Genomic DNA, 20,180 nt, shown 5'->3' on the forward strand with positions numbered 1-20,180 from the left:
AAAGATTTTATTTATTTATTTGACAGGCAGAGATCACAAGTAGGCAGAAAGGCAGGCAGAGAGAGAGAGGGAAGCAGGCTCCCCACTGAGCAGAGAGCCCCGATGTGGGGCTCAATCCCAGGACCCTGGGATCATGACCTGAGCCGAAGGCAGAGGCTTTAACCCACTGAGCCACCCAGGCGCCCCTGTTCAGTAAGCTTCTTAACCTTAGATTTCATTTGGGGATGTGGATAATTATCAAGGAGTAAACATGGAGTATTTTGGGTTTCACCTTAGAAACTGCTAATCTTACTGTTGCTTCTTCCTGAATTAAACCTTTCTGATATATTTTTTTGAAGTATGTTTCATACATTGCAAGTTATGGTCCTAGACAAGATTAGAACTTTGGTTGCCACCTTTGGCTTCTTTTAATTTAAAGTTAATTTAGAGTTCAATAACTTTTCAACAAAGAAAGGGCCGTAATGATACGTGAATTGTTTTTAAATCTTTAGTGAAGAAGGCTATAAAATTAGACAAAAATATCAGAGGGGAGATGAACCATGAGAGACTGCGGACTATGAGAAACAAACTGAGGGTTTCAGAGAAGACGGGGACTGGGGAGATGGGTTAAGCCAGTGATGGGTATTAAGAAGGGCATGTATTGCATGGAGCACTGTGTGTTATATGCAAATAATGAATCATGGAACACTACATCAAAAACTAGTGATGTACTGTATGGTGACTAACAAAATAAAAAAGAAATAAATGCTAGCCCTTTAACAGGATAAAAAAATATCAAAATAAATCATACGTATCTCAGGGAATTCTCTTTTCTCTATATCCTCTACTATGGTGCACTGTTTATCTTTGTTTCCATTATTCTGTAGAGTAGACATATTTCTTACAGCTTTAAATATGGCATTAAAAGCCATAGGCCTGATCAGTGATTCTGAAAACACTGGCTCAGAAGTTCATATTCTTTTGTGCTAGCATTCTCTCCACTTTTCTCAGTTGATACCTCAGGCCTGTTTGCAGCTGAATTTATCCATTCCATAATAATACTAAAGCCAGTTAGTTGCAAATTTTCTTTTCCTCCTGAAAATGATGAGCATATTTAGGATGATAGTTGTAATAGGCTTTGCTAAAAGGAAACAAAACAGGAAAGTGGATATGAGTGACATTTATATTTGCTTATGCAGATGGGAAACCACTAAGCTTTCACATTTTTCAAGGGTTTGTTATTTCTTTTGAATTTGTGAAGCTTTAGAACAGTGGTTCTCAAAGTATAGTTCCAGTCTTCATCAAAATTAAAAACTGTTTTGTTACCAAAGACCATTAAGAAAATGACCGGGCAAGCCAAAATTTGGGAGAAGATGTATGCAAATCACGTGCCTGATAAAGACTTATATTTATATATATTTATATGCTTATAAATATATGTTTATAATACATAAAGAACACTTATGACTCGATAACAAGCAAATGAGCCAATTAAAAATCGGCAACAGATTTAGATAGGTATTTCACTAAAGAAGATTAGGAAAGGCCAACATATACATTGAATAAATGCTCAGCATCATTAATTAAAGAAATGTAAATTAAATTATAAGTAAAAAGATACCACTTAGTAACTACTAGAATAGCTATTCAAAAAGACACTAACAAGTATCATCATGGAAATGAATAAACTGCAGCGAGGCAGTTTCTTTTGAAATTAAGCATAAATTTATACTTTAGCATTTCTACTCCTGGGAACCTAAGAGAAATGAAATGTGTGTCCAACATAAAGATTTGTACATGGATATTTATAGCAGCATTCTTCCTAATAACAGAAAACTGTAATGAACCCCAGAGTCCATTGACTGATGAACAGATAAATAAAATGTGCTATATCTAGAACAGTGGAATAGTTTTCATCAATAAAAAGGAAACAGTGATGCTCAACATGGAGGAATCTCAAAAACATCACAAGTGAAGAAGCCGGACATAGAAGACCACTGCTTTTATTATTATAGTTATGCAAAATGTCCAGGTGAGGTGAATATATAGAGACAGAATAATAGAAAGTAGATACCTGGGCTGGAGGTAGGAATGAGAACTGTAAATGGGCACACACTATCTCGGGGATGGAGATGTTCTGAGATTGGATTTTGGTGATGGTTATATAACATTTACTAAAAGTCAATGAATTATATACTTAAATTGGGTGAATTTTATGAACTATAAATTATACCTCAATAAAACCATAAAACAAAAAGTATGGTCCCAGGACTAGCAGCATCAGCACAACCAGAGAATTTGTTAGTAATGCAAATTCTTGGCCCCAGTGAAGCAGAAACTCTGGGGGTGGGGCCCAGCTCGCTGCGGTTTAACAGCCTGCAACAGATTGTGATGCAGGATCAAGTTGGAGAACCATTGTTCTAGAAACATACTTGGCGATCATGAAGGTCACATGGAGATGGGGGTAGTTTGAGGTATAGTTTGTAGACATTCTGTCTACTCTGTTCCTGTAGCTTCAGGAAAGATTTGAATTAAGGAATGTTGTAGTAGAGCTAAAGAAAATTACAGGGCAATGGTAGTAAAAATAAACTGGCCTTTCATGTTCTTGCTATGTCCCCACAAGAAGCTTTATGATTGTGATGTTTGTGTACCACATATGTTAGTAAATTCCTGTGTTCTTTTAGGCTTGCTGTTATTTAACAAACATAGCATAAACAGGTTCATTTGCCATAACGACAGTGGAAGTTTAGATCCTTGAAAGGAATTATTTCTCCTAAATACTTACACAGTGTAATATAGCAGAGCCAGAAATGTGCAGTGATCCCCAAAAAGTAAAGATCTGACTATAGATAAAGAAGTAAACAGAGTAGTCAGCTGAACTGAAATTTGTTCTCTCCCTCCATCTGTTCAGTGTACCTTTAAAAACCACGATTAGGGGGCGCCTGGGTGGCTCAGTGGGGTTGAAGCCTCTGCCTTCGGCTCAGGTCATGATCCCGGGGTCCTGGGATCGAGCCCCGCATCGGGCTGTCTGCTCAGCAGGGAGCTTGCTTCCCCCCCAACTCTCTGCCGGTCTCTCTGCCTACTTGTGATCTCTGTCAAATAAATAAATAAAATCTTTAAAAAAAAAAACCAAACAAACAAACACGATTAGGGGGCGCCTGGATGGCTCAGTGGGTTAAAGCCTCTGCCTTCCACTCAGGTCATGATCCCAGAGTCCTGGGATCGAGGTCTGCATTAGGCTCTTTGCTTGGCAGGGAGCCTGCTTCCTCTTCTCTCTCTCTTTGCCTGCCTCTCTGCCTACTTGTGATCTCTGTCTGTCAAATAAATAAATAAAATCTATTAAAAAAAAAAAAACAGCCTTTTTTTTTTTAATAGATTTTATTTATTTGTCAGAGAGAGAGAGAGAGAGAGCACAAGCAGGCAGAGGTGGAGAGAGAAGCAGGCTCCCCACTGAGCAAGGAGCCCGATGCGGGACTCGATCTCAGACCCTGGGATCATGACCTGAGCCGAAGGCAGCGGCTTAACCCACTGAGCCACCCAGGCATACCACCCCCCGCAAAAAATAAAACAAAAACCACGATTAGAAAATTTGTTGATCTAGAGTAGTATCGTATGCCTGGCTTGTATGTTTAAGTTAGTCCCTCCACCCCTCCAAGCATCTGGGTGGCCAGAGGAAATTTTGAAGGCTGTGGCTACTCAGGCTGCTATCTGGTGCATGTGTAAGATGAAGTTCGTAGATAGGGTCTCTCTTAACAGGGGCAAGGGAGCCGGGACGATGACTTCTGCCAAGGTGTAAATTCACTTCAGAGGAAAATAGGGGTGTGGAGGGTTAGGAATAAAACTAATATGAGAAGGGAGAAAAGTAGGAATGGGTGACAAGGTATGAAAGCTGATCAAGCCGATCAATATGCGTCATTTATTAGCAGAGTTCGCTGAGGTTATCAGTGGTAATATTTAGAAGAGTATTAGGGAATGTAGCATAAACCATTACTGTTTCCTTGGGACGTCTCGGTGGCTCAGTCATTTAAGCTGCTGCCTTAGGCTCAGGTCATGATCCCGGGATCCTGGGATCAAGTCCCGCATCGAGATATTTGCTGAGCAGGGAGCCTGCTTCTCTCTCTGCCTCTGCCTCCCACTCTGCCTGCTTGTGCTCTCTTTCTCTCTCTCTGACAAATAAGTAAATAAATAAAATCTTTAAGAACACACACACACACACACACACACACACAAAGAAAAAACCATTGCTGTTTCCCAAACTTTATTCTAGTGTGGCTAAAAAGAGCTGAGCTACTACTCACTGGCAAAGTAAGTCTCAGCCTCTGTCTTTTTAGTTATTGTTAATGTTATTATTTTACTTTTAATTGTCTCATTTCCTTTGCTTCTCTCCTTTTTTGTTATTATTGTTCTTTCTTAAAACTTAATAATTAGAATGACATTATTGAATACTTATTATTAGCAAAATATGAGAATATTAAATCCTCTTAATTGGTAATTTCGATTCTGACTTCTGTTATTGGATGGATAATAAAAGAATAAAGTATGCTAACAATCTGCACTCTTTATATTTACTAGTGGATAAACTTGCAGACGTATATAAGCTAGAAAAGGTGAAAAGATGAGTTAATGAGGCAAATTTTTCCCTTTGTAAGAAAATTCAACACAATTCTCTATGCAACTCTCAAATTTATATCTGAATAGAACTGCATTTGAAAAAGAGTAAACAAATACAGATAACTGGTTATTATATGAATAAGTAAAAATTGGGCAGTAAAAAATGGACAGTTTTGGAGTTAAATGTAAGAATCAGGAGAAGCATACTTTTTGGTGTGGGGTGGGGTGTTGGCTGGTAGGTTGACATCATGTTCTTTAGATCAGTACATTTCAAAATGTTGATCAGAGGACATTTTCACTGTAAAATCAGGTCAGTCTTTTATTCCCTGCCCTCTTAGTTTTTGTGTCTTTTCAGTCATGAACATGGAATGTCTATAGTACTTCCGCAGACAGCCCTTTCTTCTGTAGTTGGTGTTCCTCTCTTTGCCTGATTTTCTTGTCTTGGAGGCAGGGGGCCCTGTCCTTTTGCTTATAGTCTGACACGACTCGGGCTCCCAGCCTTGTGATTGGTTGCTCCTGTGGCAGCTTTTTCTTGAGCTCCCTTAGTGGTACCATGCAGTACTTGCAACAACTTCTTATTAGTCTCAAATGTCGATGGGGGGGGGGGGCGGAGAAATAAAGGAGGGATTTTTTAAAAGGAAAGCAGGTGAAGGGAAGGGAAAGAGAGACTAAAAGCGATGCTTACTGTGTAAAGTAGCGGTCATTTCTGCTGGTGCCATTCTTGGTTAGAAATAGCTTCTACCTCAGTGGAGGGACCCAACCTCCAGATAGGAGGCAAGCTCGCCATCCTCTTTGTTTCTCAATTTGTTGATTTGCTTTCCCCATAACAGCGTTTGAAGATACCAGTGATTTTTGTCTTCTCTGTTGTTGGATGGCCCAGGGCCAGCAGCAATAGTGATGTCAGTGTAGTGTTTTGCCACACTGTGGTTCGCTGTAGAGGCTCAGCATCACTGTGCATATAAACGGCTGATGCTGAAGAGCAGAATCAGAGTCTCTCGTGAGTACTCTTGGTGTATTTCTAGCATGGACAGATAGGTAGCTGGTGCTTTGTGGAACCTTAAACTCCAAATTAAAGTTCTGCTGCATAGTCACTAATTTGGGTCTACCTTTTTTGGGTTTCCTTTGTGGCCAGAAAGTATTCTTTTCATCTGCTGTGGTATGGGGCACTGAAGGAAAGGTAGCCGAGGGAATTCTGTACTGTTGCAATCTTGCTCTGTGGCTAAGATACAGTAAGATGTGCATCTGGGAGTACATACACCTTTGGGAGACATTTTAAGTTCTCCCAGGCTTATTATGGTCCTCCGTGTGATTAGTGTACTATTGCTAGGCTTATTCTCTTTGAAAAATGCTCATCTTCTGAAAGAAGGTTTAGAATTCTTGTTTCTTTCTTTTTAAACTGGTAATTGAATTCTTTCTAACTGGTCTTCCACCAGATGGTGCTAGTGTTACATAGCTGAAGATAAACTTGGCGGCTTTGAAATTTTGAGCTTGTATGCCTTCTGCCTTTCTCCTTCACCCTACTTCATTTTTAGTGTTTTATCCACATACACCGCTTTCCTAGCACGCTGCTGTGTCATCTCACATCTTGTATGTTGCAGGTAGTGAATTGATATTTCCTTGGCGATCATGAAGGATAACTTAGGTGGTGGGTTCAGAGGCCAGGGACTGAGTAAAACTTAAAGATATACAGTATGTAATTTCTTGTAAAATTTTTATCATACATTTGTTTCTTATCTGGTCTGTATGTACAAATTGAGACCTTACTCTTGACTTTTCTGCTTGGCCACCTTTTATGTTACAGCAATATCATAAAATGTTACCGTTTGAGATCTAGAAGCCATGTTTGGAAGTTTTTACTAACAAGTGACATGTTTACCCAGATTAAGTTCAAAATAACTTTAATTACTATGCAAAACAGTTTGGTAGAATAAAAGAAAATGTTGGGCATTATGTGATATCAGATTTCCTGGGCAATTAACAATTGTTATTTTAGACTTAATTTCTAAACTTTTTCTGTTTACAAATATTACATGGCTATTGCCAAAAAATCTAGAGTTAAAGGAATAACTCATTTAAATACTATTAACATTATATACATAAGCCTTCTCTTTTCTTCTTTTTATATAGATCTATATTTTAAAATATCAGAGTTGTTTTCATATCATAGTCATATAACCAGTTTTTTTCACCTAGTATTTTGTAACCAATTTTTAGCGACAGTATAGGTTTTCATTTAATGAACCCTTTAATGATAGGTGTTTTGATTTTCAGTTTCTTTCAGTAAAAGCTTGACTAGCACTTTTTCATTTTTTGTGTATTTTAAGATCTCTTTTATATGAATTCTTAAAAATGTAATAGCTGATTCAGAAAGAATGCATGTTTTTGTAACTTGATCTATATTTTCAAGGTACCATCTGAAAGAATTCTATAGTTTAAACGTCTTCAGCAGCAAATGATTTTCCTTGTTTCTTTGCTTCCTTATCACCAGGTTACCCTGGTTTTTAAAGCAACTAGTTACTGTTCATTTGAGACTCCCTGAAATGGCAGTTCATCACTAAATTCTAGAACCTAAAATTGTTTTGATATTTTCTTAGAAATAAGCTTTATCCTTTAAACATTAAATCCTAGACCCCCTTTTTTTCACGGTGGTTTGGTTTTGGCTTTGTCTCCTACCCCCTAAAAGTACAACAGCCATCCTTTCATACTTCAGAATGGGTTATCTCTTGTGCAAAGCACAGAATCAAGGTCTCTGTTGGCTGTTTTAGCACTTTCTGTTACTTGTTGGGAAACTTAGCTCAAGCCATTACTCTTTCCGTATGAATGTTCCTTAGTCTGAAAATTTGGAAGAATGGTTTTTAGATAAATTGTTTTTAAAAGCTTTAGTGAAATTAATTGTGCATTTAATGTAGTAGCTATTTAGTGCATGTTTTTTGGTGGCAGAAGGAAGAAAAGAAAGCTTGTTACGTAACAGTAAATTTTGAAGAATTCTAATGTACTTTTGAAAAGAAGAACACATCAGTTTTTGTTTTTGTTTTTTTAAAGATTTTATTTATTTGACAGAGATCACAAGTAGGCGGGGGGGGGGGGAGAGCAGACTCGCCGCTAAGCAAAGAGCCCAATGTGGGGCTCCATCCCAGGACCCTGAGATCATGACCTGAGCTGAAGGCAAAGGCTTAACCCACTGAGTCACCCAGGCACCCCAAGAACATATCAGTTTTTTTTGATTTAAGCTCTCTATCTTGGCTGATTTTGATATCTTAATAAAAAACTGCATTTTCATTTAAATAGATTACCTTTGAATTGAATTTCTCCTGTTAACATAAGGAAGCATGTGATTTATTTTAAAATAAGAGAAAACACCAAAGCTATTTTTGTATTTGGGAAATGGGGAGAAGAGAGGAGATATCATGGAACTTTGTAAATGAATGTAAAAAGTATTAGTCTAATAACTTAAAAAAACAAACGGCTGGTTTTCCTGTCTCATGAAAAGAGTCCCCACCCAACCCCATCTCAATTTGGTAAAAGAAATTGCCATTCTCCAAAAAAAAAAAAAAAAAAGAAAAAAAATTGCCATTCTCTTTATTGTCAGAACAAATAGTCACTATAAGAAAACTACTTTCAAACTGGGTTTTATTTTTTTTTAAGATTTTATTTATTTATTTGACAGAGAGGTCACAAGTAGGCAGAGAGGCAGACAGAGAGGGGGGAAAGCAAGCTCCCTGCTGAGCAGAGAGCCTGATGTGGGCTTGATCCCAGGACCCTGAGATCATGACCTGAGCCAAAGGCAGAGGCTTAACCCATTGAGCCACCCAGGTGCCCCAACAAATTGGGTTTTAAAAGATTCATCAACATACAATGTTTTCGCAGAAGACACTTATAAATTCTGTAATTTAAACATATCTTTCCAAAAAATAAAATTAAAATGATAAATGATCAGTTTATGTAATGTCATTGAATTTAACTTGAGATATAACAATTTAGCATTTTTAATGTAAATTAAAATGATAAATGATCAGTTTATGTAATGTCATTGAATTTAACTTGAGATATAACAATTTAGCATTTTTAATGTAGAGTTTATTAAAATTTTTAAAACTGAATTTAAAAGTATATGCATCCATATACTGGGCATTTCACTTACTTTTTAGTTTTGGCTGTGTGGTTTGTATTTTTTTTTTTTTAATTAAAAAAAGACCCTAAAATCGTGTGAATTTGATTGTTTTTAGAAATACATATTCAATTATAGACTATTAGCGCATTAACATATATATTAAGTAAAATGTAAGTCTGGTGGTAGCTTCTGAAATTTACCTACATATTTTTAACACTTGAGATACTGTATGTATATATTTAAGTATTTGTGTGCACTAGCAATTTGAAGGGGCTTCAGATCACTGTAATAATATTGAACCTTCAGTTCATTTACAACTATGTCAGTTAAATTCCCCCCAAATAATAAATTCTGCTCAGAATCTTGTCTGGTTTATGGCAAAATAAATAAAGCAATCAAATTGCTAAGATTATGCACCCAGTTTCTTTACACCTGAGAGAAATTAGTTTTGTGGAATGTAATATTTATTAAATCGTGAGCTGTCTGAATTTTATGTAAAGTTCATTTTTGCTTTTCTCAAAATATATAGAGATAATTGGAATACTTTTCCATAGCCTATTGGGAAACTTGCAATAAACAGAAAGTGGCTTAGAAAATCTAGCATATTTTTTGAGTGTCTATCTTTGACATCCAAATGGGAATGAACAAAATGGGGGTGGGAGCATTATAAACACTTAATCTTTGTAAATTCTCCTGGAAAAAATCATCACCACTCCCAGCTTGATTTGTTTCATTTAGTTCTTGCCACATAAACTTCTTAGGTCCTTATATGTTGTATATTGAAGAAATCAGTGTTGAGGGTTTTTTGTTCATTTAGGTATTGGAGCATTCTGTTCTATGCTTAGAAGTGACCTGTTTATTGGACCCATGCTATCTAATAACTAAAGCATATGAAATTTACTATGTTTTGTATTGATTTAATATTAACATTAATCTAAAATATTTCAGTGCAGTGTGTCACATCTGTTTTGTATTCCTCTGTTTAAAAGAAGTGGCAGTGTGGTATTTGGAGGAATATTTATTATCTGAGTGTTTTTCTTTGCAACAGTTTCCCTCAGTCTATTGAGAATTATAACTTCCAAGAGACAGTGAATCACCCAGCAAATTCTCAGGTACCAAACTGCTAAAAGCCACAGTTAACTGGAATTTTTATTTACCACTTCATTACCCTTTACTTAACAGTGGCAATTTTGAAGACTTTTTAAAATGATAGAAAATAAATCTGTGGTGAAATATTTTAAAATATTCTTTCCCTTAATAATCAGTCCAGCCTATACTTCATGGATACTCTAGGTTTTTTCAAGAAAAAAACTTTGTTAGACTGTTGATTTGTGTTTGAAACCAGTTTTCCATGACCAGTGACTGAATATTCTTACCCTGTGATGGTGCTTCCTAACTTTTTGAGGGGTTATGGGTTTTAAGTAATCACTGAAAACTATACTCCCGTTTCCTAAACAAAAATGCATAGACACCATATTTTGTATGCAGTTTTAGTTAATCCTGTTTCTCCCTACCCAGAAGATCATGAGCCTCTGGTTAGAAACTGCCACTATAATGGAACTGAAAAATCCCTTCTAGAGTGTTGGTTTTAACATCCTGTTACGCCACATTAAGAGTTTTCTTCACTTCAAGCTTTATTTAACATTATGTTTTCTCCTTCATCATTACATAGTAGAAGTTAAGCGGAATCTATATCTTATTTTGGAGAAAAAGCACAATTACCTTTTAATTTTAAAGTGCATATCTGAAACTGTAGAATATATTTGGCCTTCTAGGTGCTTTAGATTCTACCTTAGATACATAAGAAAGGAAGAAGATGGTTTTTCCGTAAAAAGGTTGTTATTACACTTATTGTTTAGCACAACAGTATGGGTTTTCATTTTAATGAGAGGTTTAAAGCTATTCACGGGGCACCTGGGTGGCTCAGTGGGTTAAGCCTCTGCCTTCAGCTCAGGGCATGATCTCAGGGTCCTGGGATCGAGTCCCACATCGGGCTCTCTGCTCAGCGGGGAGCCTGCTTCCTCCTCTCTCTCTCTGCCTGCCTCTCTGCCTACTCGTGATCTCTCTCTTTGTCAAATAAATAAATAAAATCTTAAAAAAAAAAAGCTATTCAGAAGTTGTTTCTGTGCTGGTTAAGAGTGTAACTTAGGTTTAAAGCAGATTAGGGTTCAAATTCAACTCAGTAGTTTACCAACCACGTGACCTTGGGCATATTACTTATCTGTTAAAAAAAAATCACCATAAAAGGATTAAATGAGATAAAGTCTATAAAGTGGTTGATTTTGTACTTTGTGTGTAATATGCACTCAGTTACCTCTTTCTGTACGATGATGGTAGTATTGATGATGGTAAACAATTACAGAGTGTTCATTTTTCTTATTAGGAAATTGAGGACAGTAGACTTGGTTGCAAAAAATACATATAAATCTTCATATTCCCCAAAATAATCTTCTGAAGTCTTGATGGCTTGTAATTGTTGTCAAAGTTTAGTCAAGAATTCTTCAAAGATGGGTAGCAAACTAACTATTTTCATACTTTTCTTATCAGTGTTCAGCTGTTACAGTGAGGCAATATGTTAAAAGTGACCCACTAAACTTGTCTCACAATTAAAGTAAATATTGAGGAACAGAGAAAGGAAGACGTTTCTAAGAGTGGATTAAAAAGCACAAACATGTTTTTGAGTCTTGACACCTGGCTGGTCTCATGGTAAAGCCACAGGTATCATGAATACTTCGGGTAGATAATGTTCCTTTGCATATTATGTCATAAAGAATACCTCCAACTTAGGGGCACCTGGGTGGCTTAGTTGGTTAAGTGTCTAACTTCAGCTCAAGCCATGATCTCAGGGTCCTGGGATCGAGCCCTGTCTCTGGCTCCCCGCTCAGTGGGGCGTCTGCTTCTCCCTCTCTCTCTGTCCCTCCCCCCACTTATGTGCTCACATATGTCTATTTCTCTAAGAAATAAATAAAATCTGAAAAAAAGAATACTTGTAATTTAAAAATGTTGAAGGAGTGAAGGAGTGATGTCAACCACTGTATACTTGTCCACTGTAAAAGAGTGTTCCCACCGTGGTTTGAAAAGTATTTGGAGCCGAAGAAGAAGAGGATAATGTGTATTATGTTTTGATTAAATAATGGTTTAATACCTGCCTGAAGTGAAAGGCTTCAAGTTTACTAAAAGGATGATTTCAGGCCCTCCTGAAAAGAAGTGGGATAATATCCTGTCTGATCCGTTTCCTATTCACATTTGTGGTTGTTCATTATAATTGAGTAATAATCATGGCAGTGTTTATGGCAGTGATTTTTTATATACCCATATGTGCACATATCCACTCACATGTATGTGTTCTCCATGATACTTTAGAATGATTAATTCAGTTGGGAGTCATAGTAACAGATTATGAACAGAAGAGAATCTCAGTATATTCTAGAAATTCAAAGTTTGCATTAGGGGAAAGGGTCCATTGTGTTCATCTATAAACTGTGTCCTTACTACTGACAGGAAACAACTCAATGAATTTGTTATGGATTTAAACCTGTGTATTTCCTCTGTGAAGAACACAAACCTTACTTGATCACTTTATGAAAAATTATATGCTACAGGTACCACTGAAATATAAAGAAAGCACTTTGCACTGCAATTCTTTTTCTTATAATGCCCAGTCTTATTCATTAATTTTCTTTGACAGGGAGAAAGTTTGGAAAATCATATCTCCCCTTTTCTTTCTTCTCAGTATCGTCAGTGAAGCAGGGGCGTCTATCTACAGTGTCAGCCCTGAAGCTAACAAAGAGATGCCAGGGCTGGACCCTAATTTGAGAAGTGCAGGTAAGAAACTATAGGCCATCACAAAGGTGTGTGGTTTTGATATTTTGAAGGACTTTTATTTTTAGCAAGCAAGAAAATTTAGAAGATATATGTATACAAATTAGCATGTTAGAAAATGGTTGATTGGAATAGTAGTTAAAATTATGGAAAAGAAGAGGAAGAATACTGTTTTTAAAGAGTATAGTAAGGGGCGCTTGGGTGGCTCAGTTGTTAAGCATCTGCCTTTGGCTTAGGTCATGATCCCGGAGTCCTGCGATGGAGCCTCGATTACATTCCTTGCTCAGTGGAGAGCCTGCTTCTCCTTCTACCACTCCTCCTGCCTATGTTCCCTCTCTCACTGTCTCTCTCTCTGTCAAATAAATAAAATCTTTAAAAAAAAAAAAAGGTATAATAAAAAATTAGTCCAAAACATCTTTAGTAAAATTAGGTGCTTAAGTATTAATAATAAAATTAATAAAATACTCCAGATCTCTTATTACTACTACAAAATATTTATTACAGCTTTTTATTGACAAAAAATAATATATTAACCTAAATATACATAAACACGCACAGCTTCTTGCTATTTGTCGAATGATCAGTTTCTCTTATCTTGCTAATGGGGCAGTCATTAATGTTTAAAACAGCCTACTTTGATTTTAGTTGTATTAGGTTGCTTTGGTTTCTGTTTTGTGGAATAGTTAAAATCTTGTGTGTGAAGAAATTGAGATACTTTCATACATCTAGTGAAAGTAATTTGTATTATAAGCAAATTATTAAATCTGGTAGAGCATCTCTCTGTGTGATAGTGGGGTATTTAGACTACTTTGTTAGAAGGGACTTTTTCATTTAAAATTTTTCCTTAAGGGGCATCTGGGTGGCTCAGTTGATTAAGCGTCTGCCTTTGGCTTTGGTCTTGATCCTGGAGTCTGGAGATAGAGCCCCACATTGGGTTCCCTGCTCAGCAGGGAGTCTGCTTCTCCCTCCTCTGTCCCTTACCCTCTCTTGTGTTCTTGTGCACTTTCTTTCTCTCTCAAATAAGTAAAATCTTTAAAAAAGTAAAATTTTCCTTAAATATTCTCATCAGGTTTCATTGGCTGTTCTTGAAATCTATACTTGGAGATACATATTTGAAAATTTTTGCATTATCTGAGGCTAAAAACCTATTTCTTACATTCAAAAGAGTTTATAGTTTCCCTTCAGTTGTTTGTTCCATGATATCCTCTGTCTAAAATGATCATCTTCTCAAACTCAGATCCCAGCTCAAAATCTTGGTCCTTCTGTGAAGCTTTTTCCTATCACAACAGCTCAGTGTGGTCTCTGCCTGCTTGCCTGTGCTCTTCTGGTACTGACCTTGTAATAACAATAGTAATAATAGTAGTAGGAGGAGATACAGTAATCATAGTGGCAGCTGCTAATACTAATCTTTTAAAGCACTTAATGTAGGTGAAACATTGTGGTAAATGCATTACCAGGATTATTTTGTTTTATTCTTATAAACCAAGGCTTAAATTGTCCACATAATCAATAAGTGCATATATAATCCTTGTGTACTTGTATAATAAAAGGATACTTTTTTAAATTAAAAGATAAAATTCAGGGGTGCCTGGGTGGCTCAGTCAGTTGTGTCCAACTCTTGATTTTGGCTCAGGTCATGATCTCAGGGTTCCGAGATCGAGCCCCACGTTGGGGTCCACACTGAGTGTGGAGACTGTTAAAGATTCTCTCTTCCTCTCCCTCTGCCCCTCCCCCACTCTCTCTCTGTCAAAAAATAAATTAAAATTCAATTCAGAACCTTTCAAGTTGGCACTGAAAGGGAATCTTCCAAAAGAACATTTGAAAGAAATATTGCCTAGGGAGTGGCAGTCTCTCAGACCTCCCCCTGCTAAGGGGGCTACTGTTTCCTCTTCACCACTGGCCTATGTGGGTGCGTAACTGTCAACGGTGTTACAGGTGAGACAAGATTGTAACATTCCAACAGGACTGTCTGAAAATAGGGGATAATAAAAAGATTATTATATGGCCCGAATTACTCAGATTCCAAAGTCTGTTTGTGTCTTCAATTTGGGATTCACTGCAGGTATGCCTTCCTGCTATGTCTCAGCTTGCTTTCACCTGGCAATGACTATGTTGATCCCTGTCAACTCAAAACATCCACATAGACATTTTGAGCCTTCAAGAACTGATCCTGGAAGCAATTACTAAAAGAAGGTCAGAGTTTCCATGCTAGGTTTTCTAGAGTTCACTTCTTCCTCAGTTCTTCATTTCTAGTGATTGATGGCAGGGATGACTTTATAATTCATATGAGACCTGTCCTACCTATGGGTGTGGGTTTTCCTTTTCAGCCCTCCATAAGTTTACTATAGCAGAATATAACAGAACCTTAACATTCATGCAGTGTTAAACATATGTAAGAAGATGACCTTCATATTACTGTATCTTCTTGACCAGTTTGTCAGCTTACTGAGAGCAGAGGTTATCCTTATATATTCTTACAGTCCCCCATAATAAGTTCATTATACTGGAGAGGCATTTACATTAGATAGAATAGTAGGTAGGTGATACTAAAATGCTTATTATGGATTTCTGATTTAAAATAGAAGATTGAGTATTCCTTTACTCCCTTCTGAACTCCCATAAAAGTGACAGTAGCGTGATGGAAAGAAGGCACAAACTTACTAGGGCAAAGAAGGGAGAGGAAAGAACAGCAATAATCGTTTTGAAATGGGAAAGCAAATGGCTGAATAATAAGTGATCTAGCCAACTTGAGAAAGTTGAATACTAACACAGCATTGTAGAAAACCAAGAACTAATCTGAAATGATCATGGAATCCTTATAGGTTTGGGAAATGCATGCACCAAGTTACCTTTAGAAGTATCTTGGGAGGGCTGCAGGTAGGCCTAAGTGAGAGGATTGATTGAAAGTTCTGTGTAGAAAGCAGTTGGATGCAATTAAACACAGAATACCATTTAACCCAGCAATTCCACTCCTCAGTATGTACTCAAAAGAGTTGAAAACAAGGACTCAAACGAATACGTGTACGCAGTGCTCATAGCGCACTATTCACATAGCCAAAAGCTGGAAACAACCCAAATGTCCATCACTGGATGGATGGATAAACGAAAGGTGATATATCCATACAACGAGCTATTATTTTTAGTCACAACAAAGAATGAGCACTGACGTGTGCCATAACGTGGGTGAACCTTGAAAACATGCTAAATGAAAGAAGCCAAACACAAAAGGCCACATACTGTATGGTTACATTTATATGAAATGTCTAGAATAAGGCTAACCTATAGATGCAGAAAGCAGGCACTGGGAAGAGGAGAAAATGAAGAGGGACTACTTTAATGGGTATAGGGTTTTCTTCTGGGGCACTAAAACCGTTTTGGAACTTGGTAGAAGTGGTGGTGTGTACAATAGTGTTAAGTGTAATAAATGCCACTGAATTGTACACTTGGAAATAGTTAATTTTATGTTATGTGAATTTCACATCAATTTAAAAAACCAAAATTGTTAGATCTCCTGTTCCACACAGTTGAGTGATTCTCCTTCTTTCATCTTTGTAGAAGACTGGAGATTTTTTTCCTCTGGAGAGGGTTAAATAGAAAGTCTCTCTGCTGGAGGACACAGGTTATACATAATAATGGGGACAGCTGCTGAAAAAAGACAGATTAAATAATTATTTACATGCTGATGTAGAGATCTTACTACTAAATCTTCCATGCAGGAGATAGGGGAATACTGACCTGCACAAGAGAAAATACCTAATGAAACTGAGATCAGAGGGCCACAAGAAATGAGCCAAATCACCATAAAATGAAGCCCACAGTTGATAAACGTCACATTTAGGCAAAGCACTTACAGTCAGCTTTTTGGTACCCTTGCCCTGGTGGACAGTCAAGGGTCACCTATTATGTGAGGAGACTTAACACTGTTGAAGACAGATGTGGCGGTAGTGCAAAAGCCACTGAGAGGAAGTAAAGACTATATAGAAGGAAGGAAAACTTTTACATCCTTAGAGAAAAGAAAGGTATTTTATTCACTTAAATGAACTTGACATAAAGTAATATTCACCCTTTTTAGGTGAATTCTTGAATTTATCTGTGAATTTTGAAAAGCTTAAACTAATCAGGTTACCACAACCACTGACACTACAATTAAGATAAAGAATATTTTTATCTGGCCAACAGATTAGTCTGCTTCTTGTTCAAAAATGAAATTATTAATTAGGGGATCAAGATCATTTATTGAAACAACATTTTAATAAGTTTTATAATGAAAAAATTCTTATTTGGAATTGCTGAATGAAAAAACAGCATGGGAAGTCTTATCTGCCTCTATTGCTATCTGATGGCAAGGAGAAGGGGAAATTGAGGGGAGTATGGGACTTTTTTTAACAAATAAAAATTTTCACTTTGATATTCCTAGATAACAAAATAAGGTAAATTTTTAGGAGAATGAAGTTTAGTACAGTCTTTCAAGCATTAAGTTTATTTGCTTTAGAATGGCTTTTAGATTCTAGATATTTCAGAGTACTGAAGACCAAAACCCATAGAACCCTTTTTCTCCTTTGGATAGAAGATACATTTTGAATGAGGGGGGTGGTGCTTTCAGGGTCACGTCATGTGGTTGTGCAGGTCTGTGCACCAGACATCCTGCCTAACCCTAGGAGGTAGCTCTGCTTACGGACCTATGAGAGCACTCAGTCTCTCACCCCTCCTTTGGGTATAACTAACCTATTTTTTTCCTCTAATGCTTAACTTTTTGTTCAGTAGCAGTTTAGTTGTCTCCCTTTCCCCACTGAGTTACATTATTACCATTTAACAGATTACCGTACATTAAAGATGAAATTCCTATGTGTATTTTTAGTCCTCTTTTCCTTGGTCTCACTTTGCCACAGTGTAAGACTCTCAAGTTATGGTGGCTTATGATGTGACTTGCTTTAATCTTTTTTTAATTGTACTTTTCTTATGCATTTCCTTTTTTCCATATACACTTTGGAGCCATTTAATTGAAATTCTGTTAAATTGGCACCTTTATCCAAGTTCTGTACACTTTATTACTCACAGGCAGCACACACACACACACACACACACACAGAGTAAATGGATTGCCCTTCACAATATTTTCTTACTGGTTTTTGATGGCATATGGTACTCTATCAGTTATTGCCTGGGTGTTTTTATTTTTATTTATTTATTTATTTATTTATTTATTAAAGATTTTTATTTATTTGACAGATCACAAGTAGGCAGAGAGAGAGAGAGCTGAGCAGAGAGCCCGATGCGGGGATCGATCCCAGGACCCTGAGACCATGACCTGAGCTGAAGGCAGAGGCTTTAACCCACTGAGCCACCCAGGCACCCTGCCTGGGTGTTTTTAAACCAGCCAATTGAAGTCTGAGTTCTGATATTTTTTCATTTGACTTGTTCGGGTTTTCTAAAGCGGTCAAACATCATCAGTAAATAGTAATCTAGTTTTAATCTGTAAGGACCTATTTAGCCAGAGCGATGCTATCGATGCCATCCAGTTAAACAGTGATTTTGTTATTTATGCAGTAAAACTTAAACTGACCCTGCCCTCCCCGCCCTTCCTTACTTAAAAGCAAGTCCTGGAAACCAGTCCCAGGTAACAGAGCCCAAATACAAGGGTGAGTCAGGCTAGGTGGAGACATCCAAACAGTGGGGCACACATACTGTCTCCCTAGCTACCGAGGAGTGTGGGCCCCACCTTTCGGGTGCCAATTCTGACCAAGGTAATAGGCTAGTTCAAATATCTACTATAGCGTAAATTGTGATTCAATTGGTCACTTGTGTGTGACCTAGCATGACTGGGCAGCTTTCTCTGTGTGTTGCAATCTCATTGGCCACCTGTGTGTGGCCAGGCTCAACCACATGGCCTTTGCCCTTTAAAAGTTAGTCAGCAAGGCAGAGAGGGGTCACCCTCTCTGTAAGTGGCGGCCCTGACCTGTCGGTTTGATTCTTTTTTTTTTTTTTTTTTAAAGATTTTATTTATTTATTTGACAGAGAGAGATCACAAGTAGACAGAGAAGCAGGCAGAGAGAGAGAGGGAAGCAGACTCCCTGCTGAGCAGGGAGCCCGATGCGGGACTCGATCCCAGGACCCTGAGATCATGACCTGAGCCGAAGGCAGCGCTTAACCCACTGAGCCACCCAGGCGCCCCTGTCGGTTTGATTCTTGATGCTTGGTGTGAAATAAACCTTTGCTTGACCTTCGCTTTGTATCAGTCTCACTCCTTTGATTACGGTCCCATCAAATCTTTTCAGTAATGATACCATCTTTTTTTCCTTGTCCAGTTGTACTGACTAGAATTTTCTGAACAATGGTGAATAGTAAAAGTGACATAGAGATATATTGACATCATGTGGGCAAAATAGTATTGGTATATGCTTAGATATACTACATTAAAAAAACATATAACAGCTTCATTGAGATATAATTTAATAGCATAAAATTTGCCCTTTTAAAGTGTGTAAGTCAGTGTTTTTTAGTACAGTCAGAATGTGCAGCCATCGCCACTATCCAATTTTAGAACATTTTCATCACTCCAAATAGATACCCAGCACCCATTAGCAGTTGGTCCCCCTTGCCCTCTTCCCCCACCCTCTGATAAATACTGATCTACTTCCCGTCTCTATGGATTTGCCTACTGCAGACATTTCATATAAATGGAATCATTACAACATGTGGTCTTTTGTAACTGGCTTCTTTCACTATCATAATGTTTTCGGAGTTCATTCACACTGTAGCATGTATCAGCACTTCATCCCTTCCCATTGCCAAATAATTTTCCATTATTTGGGTATACCATATTTTGTTCATCCATTTATCTGCTGATGGGCATTTGGGTTGTTTTCACTTTTTTGGCTGTTATAAATCATGCTGCTATGAACATTCATATACAGAATTTTATGTGGACATATGTTTTCATTTTTCTTGAATATATACCACACAGTAGTAAAAATTTGCGGACATATGGTTACTATGCTAAACATTTCTAGACTTTTTTTTTTTTTACTTCTGTTGCTACTTTCCTCACTGTTTAGTTTCACCCTCTTTCACTGTGTCCATCTTTTCTTCTCTATCTCACAATGTGCACATGCCCTCAACTTTTGGGCTGTGACTCTTCCTTAGTCTTCGTTCTCTATATCAGCACTCTATAAGACTTCTTTTACCTGAGCTACCTATCTGTATCCTAATTTCAGGAATCTTTTGTCAGCCCGATCATTCTCAACCTACGGGTGTGCATTACTACTGTTAATCCCTTTCTTGTTTACCCTGCCAGCACCATCTTCTCTTGAAAGCCTGGACATACAGCTTTCCAATTTTCCTTTAAACCGTGTTTAGATTCCTCCTTCGTGAACAATGAACATCCTTCCGATGAACAATGTTCATTTTCCTCTTCTATCTCCCATCTCTTCTATGCTTGCTTGAGTTTTTATGCTCTGCAGAGTGAGTAGCATCTGAAAGCAAAATACCAGTTCTAGAAACATTAGGGTCTATGTAGAGGTTGTTTACTGGGGATGTTGTAACTCCAGAGGCTCTTAGGACTTCCTGGAGAATTAATGTGTCATCTAGAAACTGTCATTTAGCAAATCAGTATGAACAAAGGAGATGCTAGCAGTGAACCTATTAGGAGGAACCAGGT

General features: G+C 37.4%; 1 protein-coding gene across 1 annotated transcript in view; it reads left to right on the top strand.

Moving 5' to 3' along the window:
* Positions 1 to 20,180, top strand: part of LOC116862912 (S1 RNA-binding domain-containing protein 1-like) — a gene marked incomplete at its 5' end in the record, with an annotated part of 105,967 nt that overhangs the window by 83,670 nt on the left and 2,117 nt on the right. The window contains one exon of the mRNA XM_032850367.1: positions 12,435 to 12,526. Within this exon, the coding sequence (XP_032706258.1) occupies positions 12,435 to 12,526 (92 nt within the window). The remainder of the gene's footprint in view (positions 1 to 12,434; positions 12,527 to 20,180) is intronic.

This window comes from Lontra canadensis, unplaced genomic scaffold (assembly GCF_010015895.1).
Source record: "Lontra canadensis isolate GAN:19392208 unplaced genomic scaffold, GSC_riverotter_1.0 scaffold377, whole genome shotgun sequence".
NCBI classification, from domain to species: domain Eukaryota; kingdom Metazoa; phylum Chordata; class Mammalia; order Carnivora; family Mustelidae; genus Lontra; species Lontra canadensis.